Genomic DNA, 26,776 nt, shown 5'->3' with positions numbered 1-26,776 from the left:
AGGGACACTTCCAAAAATCGTCCAACACAGTTTCCATGTGTTCAAGCCTTGTCAAGCAATATTTTGTCCTACCAATAACTTTGTCCATTGTGTATCATAGTAACATAGTAAGTTGGGTTGAAAAAAGACATACGTCCATCACTTTCACCCATAATGCCTATGTATAACCTGCCTAACTACTAGTTGATCCAGAGGAAGGCAAAAAAACCCCATCTGAAGCCTCTCTAATTTGCCGCAGTGGGGAAAAAATTCCTTCCTGACTCCAAGATGGCAATCGGACCAGTCCCTGGATCAACTTGTACTAAGAGCTATCTCCCATAACCCTGTATTCCCTCACTTGCTAAGAATCCATCCAGCCCCTTCTTAAAGTTATATAATGTATCAGCCAGCACGACTGATTCGGGAAGGGAATTTCACAACTTCATAGCTCTCACAGTAAAAAAATCCTTTCTGAATATTTAAACGGAACCTCCCTTCTTCTAAACGGAGTGGGTTCTCTCGTGTCTGTTGGAAGGACCTACTGGTAAATAAAACATTAGAAAGGTTATTATATGATCCCCTTATATATTTATACATAGTTATCATGTCACCTCTTAAGCACCTCTTCTCCAGTGTAAACAGACCCAACTTGGCCAGTCTTTCTTCATAACTGAGACTTTCCATACCCTTTACCAACTTAGTTGCCCTTCTCTGGACCCTCTCTAACTCAATCATGTCCCGTTTGAGCTCTGGAGACCAGAACTGGACAGCATATTCTAGATGGAGCCTTACCAGCGCTCTGTAAAGGGGAAGAATAACCCCCTCCTCCCATGAATCTATACCCCTTTTAATACTGCTCAAAACCTTGTTTGCCCTTGCAGCTGCTGCCTGGCATTGCTTGTTACAGCCAAGTTTATTATCTACAAGGACTTTAAGGTCCTTCTCCATTATGGATTTGCCTAGTGCAGTCCCATTAAGGATATAAGTGGCTTGCATATTTTTACATCCCAGGTGCATGACCTTACATTTATCCACATTAAATCTCATCTGCCACTTAGCCGCCCAGATTGCCAGTTGGTCAAGATCCTGCTGCAAGCATGCCACATCCTGGATAGAATTGACTGGTCTGCAGAGTTTTGTGTCATCTGCAAACACTGATACATTACTTTATAATACCCTCCCCCAAGTCATTTATGAACAAGTTAAGCAAAAGTGGACCCAGTACAGAACCCTGAGGGACCCCACTGAGAACCTTATTCCAAGTAGAGAATGTACCATTAACATTAAGCGTCTGTGAATATGAAACACGTAAGGTGACTTGCTCAATGAGTGCCTGCTCTTCAAAAAAAAAAAAAAACGGTGGTGAGGTAGTAGGCCAGATAAAAATAAGTGGAAAGAATTTAAAGAATGTTGGTTCTTGTTAAAATGTCTTTACAGTTGTAGGGAGGAAATCATTGTAGGACTGTTTAATGAAAATGTAACTGGAGTCTACTCTCTCAAGCATCCAAATAAGTAAGGAACAATAAGGGGCATATTTATTATGCCGTGTATAACGAATTTGCCAAAAAAACGCCGTAAAAAGCTGTGTAATATAAACGATTGCCTTCCGAACGCAAGATTTTACGCTGTTATTTTACATAAGTTCCAGCGGAAATAAAAAATCCATTAAAAAATTACGCTGTTTTTTACCCAGCGAAGCCTGGCGATGTGTGGCAAATTTTCTCGCTGTTTTTTACACAGCATAATAAATATGCCCCTTATTGTTCCTTACTTATTTGGATGCTTGAGAGAGTAGACCACAGGATAAACTAACTGGTATCACTAATAAGTTAGGTTGGTAATTTTGGATTTTGCAAAAGAAAAGCTACTTTCAGACTTTTAGGGTACTGGCACATGGGGAAATTAGTTGCTTGCTCTTGGAAATTTGAGGTGACTTTGAAAAAAAGGTGAGATTTTGCTGGTGAGAGCATTTCGGGGAGATTTTTCCCCATGGTAATGGAGGTTTGTTGCAGGTGGCTCATCTCTCTGTGTGCCAGTGCCCTTAGATGTAATAGTTTTTCATCTATGTAAGATATCCTTTCCCCGGGTGTCAAACTGTCATGAGATGATGGGGATCATTCCCAGTCAATATGTTATCAGGGCTTGTGCGGATATATATGAGTGATAATTTGCCTGAGGGCAAAATTATCTGATGAGCCCAATTTATTCCCCTGAGCCCCCCACTCATGCTATTGCACCCACATTTCCTCACACATCAACCTCCAGTCAGCAGAAGAAAGGGAGCTGTACTGGGAAATCTCTAACCAGTTTTCAGTGTGACTTCTTTTTTTTTTTTTCAATAGTGTTGCCTCCCTTAAGCCCAGGCCTACAAATCTGGGCCTTTTTTCCCCCCCAAAACTAGGATTGCCAATTTTCATAATGCTTCTTTAAAGGCCTCAACTGGTGAGCAGGTCTACACTTATATGACCAGTATTAGAAGGCTATTCCAGTTCATGTGATCTTAAAACAGAGGAAAAATATACTTACCAATTAAAATTCTACCATGTTTGCTTTGTACTTGCTTTCAGTTTTTTCCCCACATGTGGATTTCAACTGTTCTAGACGGCAGGGTATTTTTTATAGAAGGTAAACTGTGTCTGGAAACTGGGTTTCAGAACCACAGGCACATTTAGCAATGATTTAAAGGAAAAGTAACACTAAAAAATTTTAACTAAAAAATCTATTCTACCCTCCCCCAATAATTGCCCTATCCTGAAAACCATTTGTTATTTTGAATGCTTTAGTAGTAGAAAATAGCCAAAAACTTGGCTTCCTGTCATTTGAACAAAGGCAATATGGCGATGCCGAGGAAAGTATCAGGAGATGCATCAACTATGTGGCGATCGATTGATCGAGCCTAGCCTGACTTCTGTATAGGAAGGAGTCAGGCTAGGCTCGATCAATCGATCGCCGCATAGTTGATGCATCTCCTGATACTTTTCCCGTATCACCTTTGTTCAAATGACAGGAAACCGAGTTTAACAGGTATTTTCTTCTAAAGCATTCAAAATAACAAATGGTTTTCAGGATAGGGCAATTATTGGGGCAGGGTAGAATAGATTTTTTAGTTAAAAATTTTTAGTGTTACTTTTCCTTTAATGTACTGACTCCAGCTGGACATTTGGACATGAGGTCCAAATCATTGTAACATATGGCTGCTGGAGGACACTGTTCACTTTTGCATGAAGGAAAATGTCAGAAAGTTACATTTTGCACTGTGTTTTGGAACAGACGTGTCCTTTAGTTAAATTTATGGTAATCATCAGCATAATTTAATGTAAAGTTAAAATAAAAGCTGGTCATGTATATGATTTATGTTCTATTTATTTACCTAAGCACAAACATTTATGTACGGTGACATATAACAGCTTAATGTGTTCATGGATGGATAGACTTTGTTTGCATATATATATTTATAAATCTGAGTAGGTTATACTGTATATATGTGTATATGGTTTTTGTGGGTTTATTTATTAGAATGAGTTTTTCCTAACTAAGCCTATAGAGTGCAATACCTTCTTGTTTTTTTGTTGACACTTTACCTGCAGCCAGACATGTTGTCCTTTTGTTTAGTGAGTGCTCCTCCATGCTCTTCTATCTTTCTCACTATTTATATATGTGTATATAAACTAGCAGGTCTAGTGATTTATTTGTAACATTTTTTCAGCCCCCCCCCAAATAGGCTTTCCTTGTCCTTTAACTTAATTTTCTGTAACAAAAAAGGCTTTCCTTTTTGCTCATTGAATGACCCTGCCTTAACAATACAGTATTAGGAATAAAAGGCCCTTCGGGAATGATTTATATTGCATTTTAATTTTGTTTTATAGTGTCAACAAACTTGCCTTGGCAAGGCTTTCCTCTCAACTAAATTCTTCCATTGCTTTTATTAATGTTTTGCTGACCTATAATCTCTTTGCAGATCCTTAATGCTGTTTTTATGAACAAGTTCCCTAAATTACATATTAAAGGATTTATAAAGAGGAAAAAATATGTTTTCTTGTTATATTTAATGCATGCTAATATTAGCAGTTTTACCAGGTGCTGCATAAAACTGACTTTTATCTAGAACTTTGTTTGCCTTATGTTTTGGAAGGATGTGAATGAGCAAGAAGATGCTTCAAAATGGGACAATTAGATGGTTAGATATCTAGAGAAGAGGTGCTTTAAAAGTACATTTAGAGGACATAACAGACATAGTGGAGTGAAGATTTTTTTCAATGTAGGGACAGGAGGCCACCCCTTTAGACTTGAGAAATTAACATTTCAAATAAAGCTATGCAAATTGTTCTATGTCTGTGAAGGAAGTAAGACTTTGAAATGCCCTTTCCAGATGTGATGGCAGATTCCCTTTATGAGTGGCTTGGACAGGCATTATAATATCCAGGCCTACAGTAATCTCAAGGGAGACAAATAGTTTTATGTATGTATGGCTGAAGGTCCATTTGGAAGGGTTGAACATGATAGTTCTTATGCATTAACAAACACAGAAATTAAATATTGTGCTTTGACTAGTACTTCACTGAGCATGGTATTAGAATTAGTAAGAATTTGCTGGATATTACAAATTACATTTTTTCGGTCAACATTGTATATTGTGGAATGCTCCCAGCCCATCCTGGGACATTCATACTAGTAATCATCTTTGCCTAGACAAAGCTGCATTTTTACAGCTATTACCTTTAAAAAAAGAATACAATAGAAGGAGAAAGTGTTGATTAACAAATTACTGCATTAAGATATTATGTGCAGATAACAAATAATAAAGTACACGAACAAAGAACTGGAACCAGTCAAATATTTTAAAGTAGGGGTTAGTTGAATCCACTATTATGGGATTTGGACGAATCCAGAATATTTCATGAATGAATCAAGCTGAACCTGAACTATAATTTCAGTATGCAAATTAGGGCAAGTACATGTTCAAAAGAACTGCTTGCTGAAATTTCTGATTTCCCTATTTGTTTGATCAAAAGTCAGGTTTACATTCGGTTCAGCCAGGCACTTGGATTCAGCCAAATCTGAGTACTGCTAAAAAAGGCTCTTAATTAGTCAAATCCTTAAAGGAGAATGCAAGTCAAAATTTAAAAATCATACTGCCCAATAGTCCTCCTATTGTTTAGTAAAAACGCCACACTTTTGGCTCACCTAATCAAATATTTACTCAGTCACACTTATTTCACATTTTCTAGAACAGGCAGCCATCTCTAAAAAGGTATTCTCTCTTCCTTTCCCTCCTTGCTTCATACTGCACATGTGTTTCATTCCCTCCCCCCCTCCACTCTGCCAGATCCGCTTCTGATTGGCTGGTGGGCTTGTGTAGCTCAGAACAGGAGACAGGATCAAGTTACACACATGCTCAGAGAATAGGAAGGCTGCCGCTGGCACCTACAGGAAGGACATAGAGATTTCAGTGATGTCACTGGAGTCTTCACACTGCTGTAGGCTGCCAGCACCATATCTCAGAGAAGCAAGCAGGGATCTGGGAATTTAGATATGCAGTAAGTACTTAAAAAGAATGCCTTTAGACTTACTTTTAATTTATATTAACCTTTCATTGTCCTTTAACAAAGTCTGGGATTTAGTGTATCCCTTTATTAAAGGAGAACTAACATGAACAAGTTAACATTTACCTAGGGGCATACATTGCTAGCTGGGGGGTACCAATAGACCTTTAATTGCCCCTAAGACTTTGGTCAACTCCAAATGGTGCCACATGCCAAGTGGTACACGGGGCTGCCAGGTAAAACTGGAGGGAAATTAAGTTTTGCAAATCTTCATTGTCTTATTTCTTAGGCAACATCAATTTCCAAAGATTTTAGGGGGCTTTTTATTAATTTTAAGTAAAATTGTTTACAGATACTTATGTGCTGTATATGTCTATGATTTTTATATATATTTTTTGCATATTGGCAGGATTCATCAGATGAAATTTGTAAAGATAACATTGCAAATGAGCATTTTCATCTGGAAGGTAAGTTATTAATCACTTACATATTTCTTACATACAACTATATCACAGAAATTGATAATTTATCATTAAAGGAGAACTAAAGCTTAACCAAAGACGTAGGCTAGAAAAGTTGTACGTTATGTTTTGGGTTTCTGTACCAGCCCAAGGCAACCACAGCCCTTTAGGGCGAAGACACACGGGCGATTAGTTGCCGCATGGATGATCTGCGCCCCAGAGATGCCCCGAGTAGCTCCCCATCTTCTTTTCTGCTGATTCACTACACATGCTCTGTGCTGCTGTCACTTACTGAGCTTAGGGACCAACTCACAATATACTGTATATATGGGATGTAAATATCACAATAAAAGGCTGATTAGTAATTAGCACAGATGATTACTGCATGGCAGCTCTAAATCCAGTGCTATTAGCATCAGACTTTAATCATCAGCCCATTAGGATCAGCTTGTACGACAGACAAACATAATTTTCTTTGCTTAATAATTTCTGATGACCCCCAAGCTTAGCTTCTCAACAGCTGATTAGAGCACACTGAGCATGTGAGTGTTGCAGACACTTCTAAGATATAGTGTCCAGTATGGTCACCCCCTGTGATAACTTTAAAGGCCTGGATCATTACTACTATAGAGATATTGAACCTTTTTTAGGGTTTAGTTCTCCTTTACAAGTTATTTTGTATTTGCATTATAATTTATGAAGTAGATTAAGCATTCCCTTACAAATCGCATCTCTTGTACCTATTAAAACACAAAAATGTATAATAGAAGACTGCAGTTCACGTTATTTCAATGCATAAAACAGTATAATCACAGTTTGGGCTTTAATCCTCATCCATTTTATATAAGCTCATTGACATTTGATTATACTTTACAACAACGTTCCCAAACTGTGGAGTTGGCAGTGGGTGGGACGTTCTCTTAATGGTGGTTTGGATAAAATTTGGGGTGGTCGTTTTTTTGTTCTGGATATTGCTGGAGTTATAGCAGTGATATAATTAGAACAATATTTTTTCTTTATAACTGAAATAAGCTAACATATGTAACCAAATAGTAGACTGCTAATGAGCTCCAAATTTCAGTTTAACAATAAATCTCTGGTCTCAAAATACATTTCTTTATGCTTTGTACTCGTCTGACCATCTCCTTTCGATACCTCACTGATTTCCTACTGAAGATTTCTTCTAGAATTCCTTGCTATGACCTAGCAGACTCTCCTCTAATATACAGACTTTTAAACTACCCCCACCTTTATAAAAAAAAGAAATGCACCCTGTCAGTATAGTATAAAGAATCATCACTACTTCTTTTCATCAGCCTATATGAATTACTCTCCATTCCCTTCAGACTGTATGCCCCTGTTTTATTTCTTATTTTTAATCCTCATTTAGTTGGTTAATTGTAAACAGCCTCTTAATAATAATAATAATAATAATAATAATAATAATAATAATAATAATAATATTGTAAAGCTTTGTAATTTGCTGGTGCTAGATAAAAAATGATAATGATTGATCACCGTTTGGATGGCATATGTAGCGCCGTGATTTCAGGAAATCGCGATGCCGCATATGCCATCCCACCGGAGATTTACATTCAAGCCGGTGGGATGGCATATCGGGGAGATTTGTCGCGGGCAACTAATCTCCCCATCTACTACGGCCCTAAAGGGTTATGCCAGTGTACTGAACATAAGTTTTGCCTGTTGTTTTAATCACAAAAAAACACCAACAAAAATAATCTTTGCTAAACAGGACAAACTGGGTAATTAACGCTTCTCTGTGTTTGGTCCTTGCAAGGCAGATAATTATACCACTCCCTCCTTTCCTCCTTTTGTTGTGACTGATTTGTTAGCAGGATTTCATTATATAGGGGGCCTTATCTGCACACAGGTAATCTAATTATCTACCTCACAAAGATCAAACAAGCTTCAATTTCCCTGTTGAGCAGAAGAAAAAAACAAAACAATAGATTTTCTTTGTTAACCCTTTAAGTTCTACCCAATGTAGAATCTATGTTCTGTGTATAAAACTACTTAAGTGCCACAGAACGTAGATTCTACGTTGTGCTGCACTTCTGGGTGTTCGCCCCCCGCTCATTCCCCCAGCCCCTAGGGAACCATTGGAAATGACAGGCACGTTGTTACTACGTGCCTGTTGTTTCCTGCTCTCCTGCCTCCCCCCTTCACCGTCTACTCACATATGTACGCATAAGATGGCTGCTCCGGTTTCTGGGTCCCTTCGGCCTCTTTCCAACATGATTATTACACTAATATACACTTATTCTTACACACATACACATTTTGGGGGGGTTCACATATTCACAGCACACAAACTTACTTGCACGCACACAACACGTATTTTGCCAAATTTATACACACACTTAAACAATTATTGCCATTTCGGATAGCGTAATTACTAACCGCACTGTACAATACTTTTTGTATGTTATTATTAATACATATTAATGTTATTACATTTTTGTTGTGATTTTTGGTGCATTTGTATTCATTTTATTGCATGTTTAGCTATTTCATTGCATTTTCAGTTATGCACAGGTGTTATTACCTTGATTTTGTCTGTAAAACTAATCAGAAAACCTGCAGAATCAGCCAGGTGAAAAAAAATTTGATTGTAATGGTTTTTTTTGGGATTTTATTGATTCTATTGCATTTTGCATTCTTCTTTGTTACTTGTCTTTGCCAATGGAATTTTTTTCTGCTATATATCGATTTGGGTGCCTCTGTACACCACATAGAGGTAAATCTAAACTGTTTAGTAGGCCCCTGACATTCATATTTAGAAATTTCATATAAACCATTAGCTTTGTAGATTGGTAGTTTGCAGTAGAAAGATGTCCTTACCTATTTTTATTTTTTGTCAGAATGTGTACTTTAGGAAAATATATGGTTTTCTAGAGTCTCTGTATTTTTAGGGGGTCTTATAGCACATAATACACATACCGGGAGCATATATTGCAGCGTTCAGGGTGACGTGAACGAGTAGTTTGGTAAATCTATGCATATTTGGCATCAAACTGTTCAGTAGGTCCCTGGCAGTCATATTTAGAATGTTTTATGTTGATACGTTACAAAATGTTGGGGTACATAATGGGGTAAAATGCAAGCTTTTTCAGACAATTTTCAGAAATCACATAAAAATTGCTACATTTAGCTTAGCTTTGCTATTTGGTGCTTTGCGATTATAATATATATTTACCCATTTTACATTTGGCAGAATATGTATTTTCTGAAAATATGAGGTTTCTGGGGTCAACTTACTTCCCACTTTTACCACATATATTTCTACAAAAAAAAACACCACCTGATTTATATGCCATGAAATATGTATGCACTAACTTCCTTTTGGGGTCTCTAAATGCCAGATACTTTGGTAATCCTATGCACAATGGGCATCAAACTCTTCAAAGAAGCCTTGGCTTTCAAATTTAGGATGTTTTTTCTTGGTACCTAATGTTATGTGGGAGATAAGATGCTTGAAAATGAAAGGTTTGATTAGTATTTCATCAAAACCACCAGTTTAAGGAAAGCATTGCAACTGTAGTTTGGAGTAGAAAGGCATGGGTGCCTATTTTGAATTCACCAGAATGCATACTTTCCAAAGATATATGGTTTTGGGGGGGGCGTCAACATATTTGCAGTAAATGTGTTAAATTTTCAGTAGCTGAAGTGATCTCTGGGGCAATTTGTATGCACTAACTTCCTTTTGGGGTCTCTAAGATACTTTGATAATCCTATGCACAATGGGCATTAAACTGGTCAGTTGACCCTTGGCTTTTATATTTAGGATGTTTTTTCTGGTACCTAATGTTATGTCGGAGATAAGGTGCTTGAAAGTGGAAGTTTTAAGGCAATTTTTTAGGGGGGGATTTTCATAATATTTTTTGGAAACTGCTAAATTCAGAAAAGCATTGCTGTTTGGTACTTAGAAGTTGAAAGACATGGTTACCCATTTCAGATTTGGCAGAATGTGTTCTTTTAAAAAATGTTTAGTTTCCTGGGGTAAACCGAATGTTCCAGGATTTTTGGCTTTGAAATCTAAAGTATGCCATATTCTGCTGTAATGCTTTGAAAATTTGGTTATTTACTGCTGGGAGTTTTTGATCTATAGAAGTCAGAAATCTCCAACTATACATATCAGGTATTGGCACATTTGGGAGACATGAGAATTTCAGTTAAATTTTTGTCCATAAAAGCAAGTAAGGAACTGCACTTGACTATTCTAATAAACATTAATCAGCATTAAATTATAAATTTAAAATCAGCATTTTTTGTACTGTTTTTCTGGAAGACTTTTTACACACATTGGTGCTTTCAAAAGCATTTTCTGGTTGTTTGGAAACTAGCAGGCATTGTATCTTAAAAAGCTTCAGCCTTGGCAGATTCCACTAAAAATTTCACATCCTCACTGATCAAAAGCAAATCTTGCTGCTATTTGTACATAGAATCCCTGCTAAAGCTGATAAGATCCCACATCTTTTTATAGCTAGTGGAGGAGAAAGTTCTTTGATCTTTTCATTGAGGAATGAAGGGGGGCAAGATTTTCTGTACGGGTGTTTGGCTAACACAACAAACACTGTTTAAAAATGTTACTTTGCTTAATTAATTAGTGATTCTGTTTAATGCCTGTCTGATCTCTCTCCAACAAGGTATTTTGAGCCTTGAGAAAAGGAACTTCAAAGTGTCAGTATAGGATGGTCAGAATGAGGAACAACCCCTTCACTGCTGGAAGAAAAAACTTTTTTAAGTAGATTTCAATAGGACCCATATATATATATATATATATTTAATTTACAAACCCACCGTTTCAGTTACAAAAAATCCAACTTTCAAGCACAAACAGTGCTCTTCCTCAGGGACAAACCAGGACAAATCAGTGGTTTGTCCCTGAGGAAGAGTTTGTCCCTAAGTTCCAGCGTGTGTGGTACTCTGTCTCTATATTTATTTTGACTAGAACCCAGACAGTTAACTCTCTGCACCGATAGATAGAGAGATAGATAAGCAAATAAAGGCTAAGGCTAAACCTGGGTGCAATCAGAAAAGTAATACAGATTTGAAAATTATAATGATGCACACCAGGAAATAGATACATATACAGATAGATATATAGATATACACAGTGTTCTCCATAATGTTTGGGACAAAGACACATTTTTCTTTGATTTACTCCTCTGCTCCTCTGTAAAATTTTAAATCAATTCAGACGTAATTAAAGTGCACATTTCAGGCTTTAAATTACAGTCATTTGCATACATTTCAGTTTTGCCATGTAGAAATTACAACACTTTTTATACATAGTCCCTCTCATTTCAGGGCACTATAATGTTTGGGACGAAGTAATGGTAGGCATGTTAAAGCAGTCATGGTTAGTACATTCTTGCATGCCCCTTGAATTCAATGACTGCTTGAAGTCTACAATTCATAGAGATCACCAGGTGCTGAGTATCTTCTTTGCCAAGCCTCTACTGCAGCCAGTTTGTTCTGAGGGCTTGTCCCTTTAAGTTTTCTTTTCGGCATATAGAAGGAATGCTCAAGTGGATTTAAACCAGGTGACTGGCTTGGCCATTCAAGAATTTTCCATTTTTTAGTTCCATTTTTTAACTCCCGTGTTGCCTTTGCAGTATGTGTGGGATCATTATCTTGTTATAGGAGGCACCATTATGTATGTATGTATGTATATATATTTATAACGCGCTACTTATGTACGCAGTGCTGTACAGTAGAATACATTAATACAAACAGGGGGTTATTAAGATAATAACAGTATAACAATAAATACAAATAAATACAAGATACAGTTGCAATACGTTAAAGTGATACTGACATGGAAAAACTACTTTTCAAAAAATGAATGTACATAAAAAGTTACCTTTAGGTCATGGTGATCATTTTTCACTGACAGGTTTGCTTTTGTATGTAATTGATACATGAAGTCCCTAAACCTGACTGTTTTGCCAACCTGACTGCCCCTTCTCAGCCTGTCAGTTACAGCTTCTAATGCTAACGGACTCCTGCTGCACAAATATGGCAGCCCAGGGTCGGACTGGGGGTGCAGGGCCCACCTAGGGCTCCCGCCCCAGGGGCCCCCCTAACCCCCCCGCCTGACGTCCTCCCCGAGCGCATATAAATTGAACGCGTCGGGGAGGAAAAGTCAGTAGGGGAGCGCCAGCAAAGGTCGGACTGGGCCGCTGGGGCCCACTAGGGCCAGGGCCCACCGGGATTTTTCCCGGTGTCCCGGCGGCCCAGTCCGACCCTGTGGCAGCCCCCTCATAGAGGGACATGGGGGATCAGATAAGAAATGTAAAAGAATTGGGCAAATACACTTAAAGGACATGTCAACCCCAAAAATAATTTTTTGCATAATGAAAGAAACCATAATTCTAAGCAACTTTCCAATATGAAATAATTAAAAATTTGTAGTGTTTTAAACATTATTTGTAAATGTAATTGCTATTGAAAGCAGCATTTGCTGAACTCCTGGTTGTTAAATTTTAAACAATGTTGCAAAGGTCTTGCTTCTCCAGCAATACAGGTCTGTCAGTCTGCTGCCTTGTGTTACATTGTTTCAACAGTCTGAGCCACCAGGGCAGAGAATAGAAAGCACAGGCAAACACTGCTTCTAATAGCAATTATAAATACAAATAATTCAAAAACCATTACAAACTTGTAATAAATGTATATTGCAACACTGCTTAGAATTTTGGTTTCTTTTATTAGGCAAAAAATTAAGTTTTGCGTTGCCTTGTCCTTTAAGGCAAAATTATAAAGCTCATGCAAAGACAATGTTATGTTATATTTAAAAACAGTTTAATTTCTGGTGTCAGAATCTCTTTAAGAGTCAAAGACACAAGAGGATGGAGGTCCCTGCCCCGTAGAGCTTACAATCTAGATGGGAGAGGGTAACTTACAGACACAAATAGGCAAATGTAAGTGCTGTATGTCACAGTGGGTGACACTACAATATAAGTGCTAGTTCCCAGATCAGGTGCTGGGTGAGTACTTAAAGGTAGTCTTTAAGTTTAGTTTTAAAAAGACTGAGGGAGGATTCTCTCTGGAGGAAATCAGGGAGGGCATTCCAAATGCAGTAAGGCAGAAAGGTTTAAGGCGGGAGACAGCAGTAGTAGTGCGGGGCGCAACCAAGTGGTTTAGTTAGTCACATTAGTCACATATTGTTTTTTTGGTTGGATTTCTTGTTTTTTAATCTAGTCTGGTAAGCAAACATATATTCTCTACACTTTTGTTATGCAACACCCTGAGTTCTGTACTCTTTTTCCTTAAGCAGGAGCAAGGCGACTCGCATATTATGCGCATGCACAGCAAAAAACATGGCTGTCTGCATCGGGAGCTCCCTCCTTGTGCTGGCTGTCTAGCAACAGTAGGGGCAGTATTTAAAAAAAAATAAAACTATTGTTTCCCCCATCTGGAATGTGGGCTCTATTAGCACGCACCTCTGATGGGGAAACAGTTAGGGGATGACAGGTGCACTTTAACTAGCCTTTATGCTTGTAAATATCCTGTGAGCATTGAATTTGAAGTTGGCATTGCATTTATACAGCTATGTGTTGTGGGGCATTCAATGTGAAGTTAACACTGCAATTATGTATACTGTACTGTTGTGTGTTCTGTGGGCATTCATTGTAAAGATTGCATACCTTTCATTCTGCTATATGTTTTGGGATCATAAAACAAAAATGTGTCATTTGTGGCTTACACGGAAGTGGCTAGAACTGGAGTGGTCAAATAGGGATGTGGCTTAACAAAAATATTTGTGCCCAGATTTCACTTTCAAAATTTGGTCCCCTCAATTTGATTCCAAATAGGTTCAATATACAGCAAGTTTGTATGTCCACTCTGTGTCTCCAGTACTTATGAAGGTAGCTTTACTGGGTCCTAATAAAATTGACCCAAATGTGTGGGAACAGATATAAGTGAATGATAAACGGTCTTTGTGATACACAATAAAAACAGTTGGTACTTTCTAAATACAGGATAATATGTAGAAAAAGTAATCACCTTTTGCTTATGTGTTTTTTTGTTTGTTTCAATCGTGTAACATTTTGACTAACTAAAACACTACCATACTTTAAATACTGATTATATCTGGCATTTAAACACAGTAAACAAATTCTGTTGCTGAGTGGTTTCTAGTTCCAGAACATGTGTTGTGTGAACTTTTACTGCCTTGAATGTTCCTTTAATCATATTCTTTTAGCCAGTTTTATAACCAGTGCCAGAGAACTGTTGGTCCTAGCTGAGAGATTAAAAGATGTCTGGGATTGTTTGGAGTTCAATTAATGATCGTTTATTTAAATGCCCTGCTGCCGGGCATTCTGTCTTTTCTGTGTAAATGTTAGAAAAATATCTTCATTATGAACAATAAACAGTTATAGCACATATTAAAACTAATTTCTCAGAGAAATCTGATTCAGACAAAAGACAGGATGATTAGGGCACATAAAAGATTTTGGGGAAGGCTACAGAATTTGATTCCCCCCATGTAATGTAAAACAGATAAGATAAAGTCAGTGTGTTTTGTTTTTGCATTTACATCCAACAGTCAATGTATATCAGTGAGAACAAAAAGGCTTTAAGTACCTTCAGATTTTATTTTGTTGGATGCAGACACAGCATGCAACATTCCCTTACGACAGGCATGTTGTTTACACTAGAGTCCTGCATTGCCCTTATGTGCAGCCTGCATTTTAATCTGCTTGGACCCACAACCCAGCCTACCCACAGCCCCCTACCCAATTTTTTTGTGGATAACAGATGGGTACCCAACCCTCTGCAGAACTCTAATTTACACATCAGATTTCTCTGATAACCTATTATGTTTTGGCTCATACGACTATATCCAACTGTTGATCCAACACCACCCTACTAAATCTCCTGTGTAGTTTAGCTCTAATGTGAGTCAGATCAGATAGTTAGATGTGTTAAATACTTTTTCTTCTCACTGAAGATGCATAAGCAAAACACATCATCGAGTATTATTTTGTCAGATGCAAACTCAGCATTCCCTTCTAACAGGCATTTCATGTTGGATGGCAAGTGTTTCATGTAATTTACACATCAGATTTTTGTATTCATCTTATTATATGTTAACCAATTTATGGGATGCAACCTGTTGATTTGACACCATCCTACAAAATCTCCAGTGTAGTTTAGCGCTTAAAATTAACATCTCCAACATTTAATTAAGGGGCAGCATAATTACTAATTGATATTGATTGATATCCGAATGTTCGTCGGAAGAAGACTAAAATCTGAATGTGTATGGCCAGCTTTAAGTGTATATCAAAATGTCTAAGTAACACTGTGGTTGTTTCCAGAATTCATTGCTGGGTGGTCCAAGGCAGGAATCCCTGAGATCATTCTGTAACAGATGAAAGATGAGCGGCTTGTTTCAGCCAATTAGGATGAGAATGCTAATTAGCTCACCAGTGCTGTTGTTTTAGGGCTGCCATTACAGTCTTTAGGGGTAAATTTTGGTGTCAGATTCCAAGGGTTTTTGAAGTATTGCTTTGTAGTGGTGTAGAATGTAGAAAGATGTGCAGGCTTAGTGAACCTTATGGCTAATTTTGCCACCAAGTATTTTTCTTGAAGAGAAGCATAGCAGTGTGACTTTTTAGACCAGAACCCCATTTGTGCCAATTTTCATATATTGGTTGGACAAGCCGTCATTGGGTCAATAAGCTGCAGACTTTATTGGATTTAACCGTGGGCGACTAATCTTCCCATGGGCCATGGCCCTTAAGGGCAGGTTATATATATATATATATATATATATATAATGTACAGTTCTATTCAACTATTTTATATGGAAATTGTTTTATAGACCAGCTTTTAAAGAATCACATTTTAGTGGGTTGGAAAATATTTTTAAAATGTGACTTAATTTATGAAAACCATAAAATCCTCAAAAAGGCCGCACGCCACTGAATGCCCCTTAGGGACTGCATCTTGCACACGGTCTCTAGTTGGAGAGCCCAGATTTTCAGTTACAGCTGTAGAAGAGTATTATTTTTTAGTTTGCTCTTAGTTCAATGAATACAATTGCAAAGAAATCTAAACAGCATTGATTGTATTATTTATCTTTTCAGTTGCTCTGCCAGAAGAGAAGAGCGAGGGTCTATTTACCAGCGATGACAGGAAAGCAGATAAAGATACAGATGGACGTGTTAAAAAGCAGCTCAAATTTGAAGTACGTTCTCCTTATTTTCATCATTGTATGAATCTGTTCTGCATGCATTCCTAATTTTTGGGCAGCTTAGTAGCATGAGCATACCAAAGATCTCTTGGGTTCTGTACAAACAAGGAAAGAAGTTAAAATATGTTTCATGTACTACTGTTTTCAAAAATTCTTTAGGTATCAGTCACATTATGTTTTATCACATTGCCTTCCCTTTGCTGTTGACCACACATTACAGCTTTATTTATATATCTCTACTGAAAAGTACAGCTTCCACCTGAGTACGGGTACTAGAGAGGAGCAGAGGTCTGCCTAAAAATACCTGCTTTTGCGTTTTTGGCCTGACTTCAAGCGCTCTTTAGTGTGTGTTCCTTACTCTGTCTACCCTATGCTGCCTTTGTGTGCCATACTTTGCCTGCCCTATGATGCCTGTAAATAGTTGTAGGGGCCCCTAAGGTGTTTAATTATGTGCTGGGGATCGCTGTGCTGTCCATGGGGGAGGAGGTACCATATGGATTTAAGGGGGTGGCTTATAATGACTTAATAAACTTCTTTAACATGAGTTATGGGGGATATTCCTGCAGTGAGCACAATTTAGTGTGCTACCACCATTAGTGTGGGTATGGTCATCAAATTTCTTGTGATAACATGGGTGTGGTTTGATGTGGGTGAGGTTTAAAAAAAAAAAAAGGCCAGTGGTCAAAACTGACTTCCATTATCATCCCACGTAGGCCAGAAAAACTCCGGCCCATGGTACAACAGAAGTTGGACTGCACTAAATTAGATTATGCCAGAAATGTTTCCCAGTTTATTTAAAGTAGTTATTTATTGTAACAGAGGGTTTGCTGTAAAGCTCTTGAGTCTCTAAAATATTTTCTGTGGCTGAAGATTTCAGATTGGTAAAGTTTAAATAGATGAATCTGATAGAAGCATTGGCATATTCAGCAGACTAGCAAATATACGAATGATACACTTAACAAAGCAAAAATGCAAGCATTGCAATCATTATATTATTGTAAGGGGGATTTTTTCTATATTTACAGATAAACAGGATTTAAACAGGATTTAAAAAAGTGTAAAGTTAGTTTTAATAACTGGTCTCTGTGCGTCTGAAAAGTCTCCTAGAAAGTACCATGTAATGTGAGACTGGTACCACTTGCCATATCTTCTGCTGGCTTATTACACTCGGCAAGCTTTGAACTCGGCAGGGGACATAAGATCTTTATAACTGCCAGAGGGGGTGGATTTCTAGTCAGCAGAACTAGCAAGCTACTGGGCTGCACTCAGCCAGAGGTGCGTTAAGAACTGTGCTTTACTAATATGAGCTGAAATAGCAGATACATTTACTTTTACAATGATTTAGAAGTAAATGTTTAAAGGAAAAGTTTTGCAAAATAAAATTGAACCAGTTTCTTGTGCTACAAAACCAAAGTAATAACTGTGCTTCTGTATTTAGGAATTGCAGTGTGATGTATCTGTTGAAGAAGATAATAGGCAAGAATGGACCTTCACATTGTATGATTTTGACAACAGTGGAAGGGTTACCCGAGAGGTAAGGAAATATTTTGACACTGTATAAGCAGGTACTCACCTTTTCATTTATAAAACACTGTTGTGCTTATTTAATAAAAAGGTTTGTTAAAGTTGTACTTGCCTAAAGCAACCAACCAGCAGTTTGTTAGTGTTTTTACTAATCACCTGGGCAAACATCCTATTGGTTGATATGGGTTAAGCTGGCCATACACGTGGCGATCTGATGATGTTTCGTACGACCATCGGTCGCACGAAACATCGTCAGATCCGCCACACACCATTCAGGGCTGAATCGCCAGGTAAGGAGGTAGAAACAATAGGATTTCTACCTCCTTCTGCCGATTCAGCTCTGAAGGGAGAATTTTGGTCAGGCGCCTTCTATGGCGCCCGATCAAAATTTTCTAACCTGGCCGATCAGCGCGCGCGAAGTGCGTGGCAAAAATTTTTTCCACCTGACAATTTAACCCTTTCCGAATGCTAAGTAGCATATGCTATTTTATGCTAATTAGGATTTGGTTCGGCCGGGATCGCGGATTTGGCCGAAACCGAATCCTTAATAAAAAGCCAGGATTCGGTGCATCCCTAGTTAAAATACTCTAAGTAGTGTTCCAAGCTGTGTCTGCACATGAACTATTTAAAGGGAACAAGGGCCTTTTATGAGTAAACAACCTTAGCTTCACCATGTGCAAATGCCAATCATGGGATGGGATGGTGTAAAAGTCACTGCCATTGGAAGAACTAACTTCATATTAATACCCTTGATACCTTTAATGTTGAACAAGCAGTCCGGGATACTTTTAGCCACACAGTGTGGTTTTAAATATAGCTACATTATTTTAGACCTGCAAAGTTCTTCTTTTTTTTAATTGTATGTTGTGCCTTTTCAAAGTATTTTGCACACATTGGTTCAAACATATCTATTTCTTGTTAGATTAGTCTACCTTTAAAGGAGAAGGAAAGGCTAAAAAAGAGTTAATCTCAAGCTGCAGGCATACTTTTAGTTCTCTCAATAGTGCCCCTAAGTCTCCCCATATTTCTCCCGTTCAGATGATCAGAAGCCTCATAGGAAAAAAAAATGCTGAGCTTTGTAAAGATGATTCCCATAATGCCTCACTCCTGCACCAAGACCGGTGTACATGCTCATTAGTTAGACTATGAGGAAGTTTCCTGCTGATTGGCTCAGATCACACATTCCTAAGGGGAGGGGAGTTCTTAGCATTCTTCAGGGAGGAGGAGCAGAAGATAGGAGAGAGCTGTGTGTCTCTGGCACAGGAAAACAAAGACACAACAAATCCTGTTTCTTTTGACAGAGAACTCAGTGCAGCGTTTCTGTGAGTGCTTATGGCTGTATTTACATTGACCTTTTTGATAAAGCTTACTTAGTTTTTACCTTTCCTTCTCCTTTAAATTCTTTAGGTCCATGAATATAAACAATGAAAAGCAAACTGTATTTCATCTTATTAGAAATAAAACTCCCCAGAATTTTAGTGCTGCTTGCTTCAGTGGGAATTTAACTTTCTACCTGGTTCATAAAACCAAAGGATGTGACTTCACTTTCACTTTACCTTGTTTAGTGCAAGAAATATCAAACCATAGATTTTAATGGATTAAAACAATAGGCCAAAAAAAGTATGTTTAAAACAAGGCCAATTCATTGAACTAATGTTGAAAAACATGTTTAAACATGAGACTGCAGCCTGGTTGTGCCTGGTTGTGTTCCTTAGGGCAATGGCACCCGTGGTGATTAGTCTCCCCCAAAGGATGTGACTTCACTTTCACTTTACCTTGTTTAGTGCAAGAAATATCAAACCATAGATTTTAATGGATTAAAACAATAGACCAAAAAAAGTATGTTTAAAACAAGGCCAATTCATTGAACTAATGTTGAAAAACATGTTTAAACATGAGACTGCAGCCTGGTTGTGCCTGGTTGTGTTCCTTAGGGCAATGGCTCCCGTGGTGATTAGTCTTCCCCAGTTAAATCTTGGCTACCTTGGGCAACTAATCTCTCCAAAATGCCTTTTCGCCACGTATTCACACTGGTGGTTTACTGGCGGACGTAAAGGCATTTTGGGAAGATTAGTCACCAGCGGTAGCTGAGATTTAACTGTGGGCAACTAATTACCCCATGTGCCATTGCCCTTAGTGGCCATAAAACGAAGCCCATGCCGGTTTTATAGACCTTTTAATGTTTTCACTTTTGATCTGTGTATTATTTTCCTTTGTCAAGCAATCCTCTGCATTTCAAAAGCCTTATTACAGCAGTGACACGTTTCATGACTTTCTTGCCAAGTCAGTGTGGAAAACATTCCGCTTCTAAAGTCTTTGATGAACCGTTCATCTCTCGCTTTGTGCGTGTGTTAAGATAACATAGCAGCTTTAATACTCCTGTTGAAAAGAATTAGCTAATGGTGTTTTTCTGCATTGACAGTTCGATTTATTTTGCTCCTAAGGTCTTTCGTACAACTGACAGGCTGCCCTGTAATTATCTTCATAAGGAAAACTGCTAATCATGCTTCAGATTTGTACTAATGAACTAATCTTTTGTGATCCATTATGTATTTTGAACTTCACTCAGGGTGAAAAGATCTCGGTCTGCTTTAGTACAACAATTTGAGATCTTTTCAGGTTCACACAAATTTCATGCCTTAGATCTAGTGACTATGGAAATATTAATTTGCAGAAACATCAATAGGCATATGACTAAAGGTTATTGTAGGTATTCATAAACTTCAGAGGGCTCATTTATATGGGTATAGTCACTGTACTGGTGCTGTGCTGGTATACTAAGGGGCACAAAAATACACCCCTTTATATACAGAGCATACACACCTGTAACCTTTGCCTTGTGGTGAACGTCTGGCACGAGGCACAGTGCACAACTCACACAAGCGCAAGATTGCCTCTGATAATGTTTGCAACAGCTTATGGTGCTTCTGCTATGTGCGCCATTCAGATACATAGGCTAGGGAAAGCAAAAAGTTTTTGCAAGGCTCTATTTCCTCTATCCCACTGGTGTTCTCCAGCCTTAGGCCAGAGACGCATGAAGAGATTAGTTAACCCGTGTTTAATCTCCTCTAGCAGTGGCAATTAATGTCCTCTGAACACTTTCCTACCAGCCATAATGTAAATGGATGTCGATTCAAACACGCCCGAAGATTTCATGCAAATAAGTTTCGGAAAGCAGGAGTGACACGTTTTCTCACCACCAATTTACATTACTGCTGGTAATGTAAATTGTTGTTAATCACAAAATCAATGACATAAAACCACCACATTAGTAAAATATATTTCTTTAAAGGAGAAAGAAAGGTAAAGTCACTTGGGGGGTGCCAAAATATGAGGGCACCCCCAATTGACTTAAATCGCTTACCCTGTACCCAGGGCTGGTGCCCCTGTATGGAGAAAACCGCACCAGCCCGGGGTAGCAGCGATCGCTTCCTCCTTCCGGGTTCCCTGCACGCGCATGTGCAGTAGAGTGAAAAGCCGAACTTTTAACAGAAAAGGCGGCTTTTAACTCTACTGTGCATGCGCCAACCGCTGGCATTTTCAGAAAGGAAGCCGGAAGGAGGAAGTGCTGCGCTCCAGGTACCCCGGGCTGGTGCTGTTTTCTCCGTACAGGGGCACCAGCCCGGGGTATGAGGTAAGCGATTAAAGTCACTTGGTGGTGCCTAACATTTTGGTACCCCCAAATGACTTTGCCTTTCCTTGTCCTTTAAAAGACGCTCCACTTGCTTATATGGAGAATACTACTTCCTGTAGAGGGTGATTACTACTTCTGGCAAACTGTGTGGTCCCTGTGATATAAGTCCACAACACCATTTAACTGCACATTTAACTGCAATTTAACTTCCTGTCAGTCAAGCGTTTAGGTTCCGCCTTACAAACCCTGATTAACAAGCCCAAAGGGACTATAATAGCATGGTGCAGTCTGACTCAATCTTAAAGGAGAAGCAACTTATGTCCCATTTGAATAGAAAGAGGTCAAATTGAGGAAAATGGTCTAAAGTACAAGACCTGAGAAGTGTCACTATACCTTTCTGTTATTAGATAGGCTGCAGTGCATAATTCAAGTTTTTAAGCCCTAAGGGCTCTGGCACACGGGGAGATTAGTCGCCCGCGACAAATCTCCCTGTTTGCGGGCGACTAATCTCCCCGAAATGCCATCCCACCAGCGAAAATGTAAATCGTCGGTGGGATGGCATACGCGGCGGCACAATTTCAGTGAAATCGCGGAAGTTGCCTAGAGAGGAAACAAGGAGATTTTTTGCGGGCGACTAATCTCCCCGTGTGCCAGAGCCCTAAGAACATCTAGAACTCCTAGTCCTCTAAACAAATTCGCTGCATGGCTACACAGGGATTAGTAGGAATATGAGCCAGAGCACATTGAAATACCAGAAAAAATACTTTTAGCTTCCTTGTGAGCTATACCCCTTTATGGCATTTGTGAAGCGGCCACCAAAATATCAGCAGATCATTTTATCTGATGTCCAGTAGATCTTTAAGGTCAGACAAACTGGATAAAAGTATCTATGGAAGTGCAGACATATTGCCACATGCAAATCCTATTTAAATGCATTTTCATGTTGTTAACATTATGTATTTATTTCTGTTTAGGACATTACTAGTTTGCTACATACAATATATGAAGTATTTGATGCGTCAGTAAACCACTCATCAAGCTCAAGTAAAACCTTGCGCGTTAAGCTGTCTGTGGCCCCTGATGCCACCCTAAAAAAGAGGACTGTGTTGGTGAATCATACAGGTAATACAGCAGATCATTTTTTTTTTTCACTTAAAGGACAAGGACATTGTACATTGTAAATGTATTTTGAAAAGTTGTGTAGAATCATGTTTTCTTTTAATAAGCAAAAGTAGGGTATATAAACCTAAGTAGTATGACAAACCAGGATATTAGTCACATGCAGTCATTCTCCTCTACCAACTGATCTCCTGTAAATGCCTTCCCACCTGCGATAATATAAATTGCTGGTGAGAAACCATACGAGTTGCTTTGGATTTTCAAAGTCGCCAAAAAACAGCTCATGTGTTTTCCCACAAGGAATCTCTATAAGGAGATTAGTTGCCCAAGGTAGAGGACAAATTACCTTTTCTGTAATTGCCCTAAAGTGGTTACCCTATTTGTTCTGATCTAGAAACCACCAAACTTTCTATTCCTAGTAGCATGCAGTGTAAAACTGGGCATACATTGATACATTTGGGTAATTTGGCTAGGCCGCCAATGTGCAGATCTTGATCCTGATATCCGTGCCTGATATGGCCACCCATATGCTAGGTTTAATTGGGCTGATTCAATCATTTTGCCACAGGATCAACAGATATTTATAGGGGCCTGTGCAGAGCTGTCAAATGCACCTCATCAATGTGCCGATGTGGTCATTATTAAAAGAAGCCTTCCCAAATTCTGACTAAATAAATCAAGCAGCCCATCATGAGCACCCTATACTTGGACATATAAGATGCCCACTTGGTCTGGAGGGGGTTGATGCAGTTCCTTATCTTGGTCTTTATATGGCACCTTTAAAGGAAAAAAGACCATCCAAGTAAAATTCCAGAAAAAACTTCTGTTATAGGACCGTGTGCCATTTAGCCAAACACACACACATGGATTGCAAGTTTGCACTTGTGGAACCGAACATGGGCTGATTAATTACCAATAAATACATACTTACAATACATCACTGTAACAGAAAAGAAAATACATTTCTCTAAATATAGATGTGTGTTACTTTATGGCAAATACTTAAACAATATCTTTGCTTTCAGAGATGCAAAATGGTAGACATAGGAGTGAAAGCAAAGCCACAGAGGATTTACGGGGCTCAGAAAAAAAACAGCGTGGACCTGGAAGGTAAATATCTTACTCCTAGGGTGGATGATTTTCTCTTACAGTCTGGCAAGAATGGCTGAGTCTAGTGTGTATAAACATTGATGGACTGGCCTGGTGGGGTACCAGGAAAAAACCCAGCCTGGGCATATTGGCGAGTGGGCCGTTTGTTGCTATGTGGCACATGGGCATGGCAGATTGCAATGGTCAGTATTTGGGGCTGGTGCAGCAGAGGCAACTTGGATTTTTTCAGTAGGGCTGGCACAGTCCAATTCTGTGTATAGATGTAGGCTGATTAGGTTAGACTATATATAATATGATTGCCTGTGGAAATGGAGCCTTAAATGATTGATTTGACCGATTTGACTACTGGTAAAATCAACTTCAAATGTGCCAAAATGGAAATAATTCATTTGCCCATATTAATGTAAATATCTCATAAAAGATACATTTAAATTGTTAGTTTATGTTTCATTGATGTTTGTATACACAGTGTGGGGGGTGAGGGACTCTTTCAGAGCCCTGCATTGTTTTACTCCTCTATGAATATGTGCTTTAACCTCCCAATGCACTTCCGTCCTCCCTGTGCTTAGTAAAGGACACTCTATTGACCCTACAGTTCACCACAACAAGAGCCAAGTCACACACAAAATCTTTGTAAACAGTTTCTAATTTATAATAATTGTACCCCAGATAAAACTTTTGTTAGATACCAGACATAGATTCTGTGCTATTGCTCTTAAAGGGTTGTTTATCATAAAATTTATAGCATGATGTAAACAGAAGCATTCTATGACAGTGTTCAATTTTTTTGTGTTTTTCAAAAAGTAATTACAGGCCAGGCCAGGAATTACAACTTGTTTCTAAAACCTATTTACTCCAGTAGCCAGCTAGTCAGAACATGCAAAGTAGGCAAACAAGACTATCTTTATCTAGTTTGGCCACCCAAGTGCTGGTTAGATTAAACTTTTAGATTTCTTAAATGCAGGTAGGCTGATGGACGAACAGTCATACCCTAAACATAGGTGGCAATATTATATTATGAGTAAACTGTTTCATTATTTGTATTTTAATTTTTCTGTTCTATTAAAGGCTTGAAAATGTGACTGAGCAAACAGAATGTCTACGACAATGCGTAGATGAAAACATAGAAAGAAGAAATCACTATTTGGATCTTGCTGGAATTGAGAACTACACTTCTCGATTTGGACCAGGTGAATGAAAAGATTACTAATCTGAATGGTTTTGTGTTTTATGGTGTAGAGCTCCATATTTGTGTTGTCTGCTGTTTAAAGCATGGTATTGTTTTCTGCCATGTCAGTACTATGTATAACTGCCTTTGTGTGGTGGAATTATTGCACCGCTGACAAAGCTGGTTTGCAAAAATGTATTGTCATCTCCATATTGGGGGACTAGGGAACCCTTGCAGCATGGGCTTCAGTATTTATAGTGGCAACATATTCTGCAGCACTGTACATACAGATTATATATCCACCAATACAGGAAGTAAAGAGGGCCTTGCTCAATAGAGTTTACAGTGCTTGTCTAACTAGGTATACTGTTTAAATAGGTAAATTGAAGTGTGGTTCTGACCATTTCTCTTATGATGGATTATTTCAGTTACAAGCACTTTTTTATTGAGAGAGTTTTGCATGTTTCTACCCTAATTAGTTGCGAGACAACACAGGCACATACTATTATGTACTGTATGGCATAGGTCTTTTCCACAATATTTTAATGCATGTATTTTGTTAACTGTTTGATGATGACTTAATTTGTATTTAGGGCTGCATTTGTGAGCTCTGTTTATGGGAATTCTTTTCTCCCAATTCTATTTGGGTGTTCTTTTTGCTTTCTAGATAGGCATATTAAACTTTGGAGGATTTCTACCCACATAGGTATTGCAGGTTGAGTAAACATACAGTGCAGTAAATTGTTTATTTGTTGTAGAATTGTTGCAGTGCAATCTGCCTAGCAGTATGTTAGATATTGACACTAAGTAAGTATGTAAAAAACTTTCCGGTCTTAGGGCAATGGCACAAGGGAAGATACACAGAGTTTTGATAGGTGAACTGCTTAAAATTGCCCTTTACAGTTCTGTCATAAGTAGCATTATGCCCAAACTGTAGATTTTCTAGGTTCTGCTTTGATCTATAATGTTCATTGGCAACACAAAGCATGTAAAGAGTTAAAGGAAGTTACTTTGTTTTATAACATTCAATAATAGTAGAGTATAATTGTTTTCATATGCTTTATGGCAGTTATAACACGCTATTTTAATTTATTTACCATATTAAATATTTCAAGATTTCAAAACTAAAGTTTTTTAATCTGATGCTTAGGTTGAAGGCATGCACGTTTTCTCCACCAAAGTTTTTCTGCCAGCAGAGAAGCACACTCCGGGGAAAAAGTTTCCACAGACCTTTAGCATTAGGATAATTCACTAGTTAGAAATTTTGCACCAGCACAGGTACAGATTAGCATCCATGTTTGCAAATCAGCCACTTAAAGAAACAGTAACACTAAAAATCTTGAGTTCAAAATCCATTCTATACGCCCCTAACAATACATGTACCATGTGCAATGTTTATTATTTCTAGTGTTTTTGTAAAAATACCATTTAAATGTTTTCTTCCTGTTGTCTCAAAAAATGGCGACTTGAACTGTGCCAGACCCTACATCACGTCTTCAAATTGGAAGCCAGTTGCTGCAGCTTTACTGGGGGTGTTTTTTAGCCCCTTTAAGTTCTCCAACTCTGCTTTAACATTCCTGCAAATTAAGTTCCAGGGGAGGGAGCACATTGGCAGGGTTACTTTCATATTGCTGTAAATGCTTTGAGCAGGTGAAGGAATGTGTGCAGACTGACTTTGTGGATTTATGGCAGACCTGGGTTCTGCCTTACAGCCATAAATCACACTGAGTAAAAACACAAGGGTCTAGAAAATGCTTTGTTAAGCTGCGGCAACTAGCTTCTGGTTTGAGGAGGTGATGTCGGGAGGTGAAGTGGAGCGCCACTACCTAGGGTCTGGCACAGTCACCCTATCACCTTTCTGAGAATAACTGGTATTTTTGCATAAAGCACTTGAAATAATAAACATTGTGCATGGTAGATGTTAGAGGGGGGATAGAATGTATTGTCTACTAAATAATTTTTAGTGTTATTGGTCCTTAGCCTTCATTTTTTTGTTTTGTTTATTATTAA

At 38.4% G+C, this 26,776-nt stretch overlaps 1 protein-coding gene across 2 annotated transcripts in view; it reads left to right on the top strand.

The window, feature by feature from the left end:
* Positions 1-26,776, top strand: part of nkd1 (naked cuticle homolog 1) — an 85,922-nt gene that overhangs the window by 51,552 nt on the left and 7,594 nt on the right. For both annotated transcript variants that reach the window (XM_012961126.3, NM_001016798.2), the window contains 6 exon segments: positions 5,932-5,989; positions 16,105-16,205; positions 17,650-17,745; positions 22,344-22,491; positions 23,514-23,598; positions 24,667-24,788. In XM_012961126.3, the coding sequence (XP_012816580.2) occupies positions 5,932-5,989; positions 16,105-16,205; positions 17,650-17,745; positions 22,344-22,491; positions 23,514-23,598; positions 24,667-24,788 (610 nt within the window).

The sequence above is a fragment of the Xenopus tropicalis genome, chromosome 4 (assembly GCF_000004195.4).
Source record: "Xenopus tropicalis strain Nigerian chromosome 4, UCB_Xtro_10.0, whole genome shotgun sequence".
NCBI lineage: Eukaryota > Metazoa > Chordata > Amphibia > Anura > Pipidae > Xenopus > Xenopus tropicalis.
Note: the sequence above shows the minus strand (reverse complement) of the source record. Positions and strands in the feature narration are given on the sequence as shown.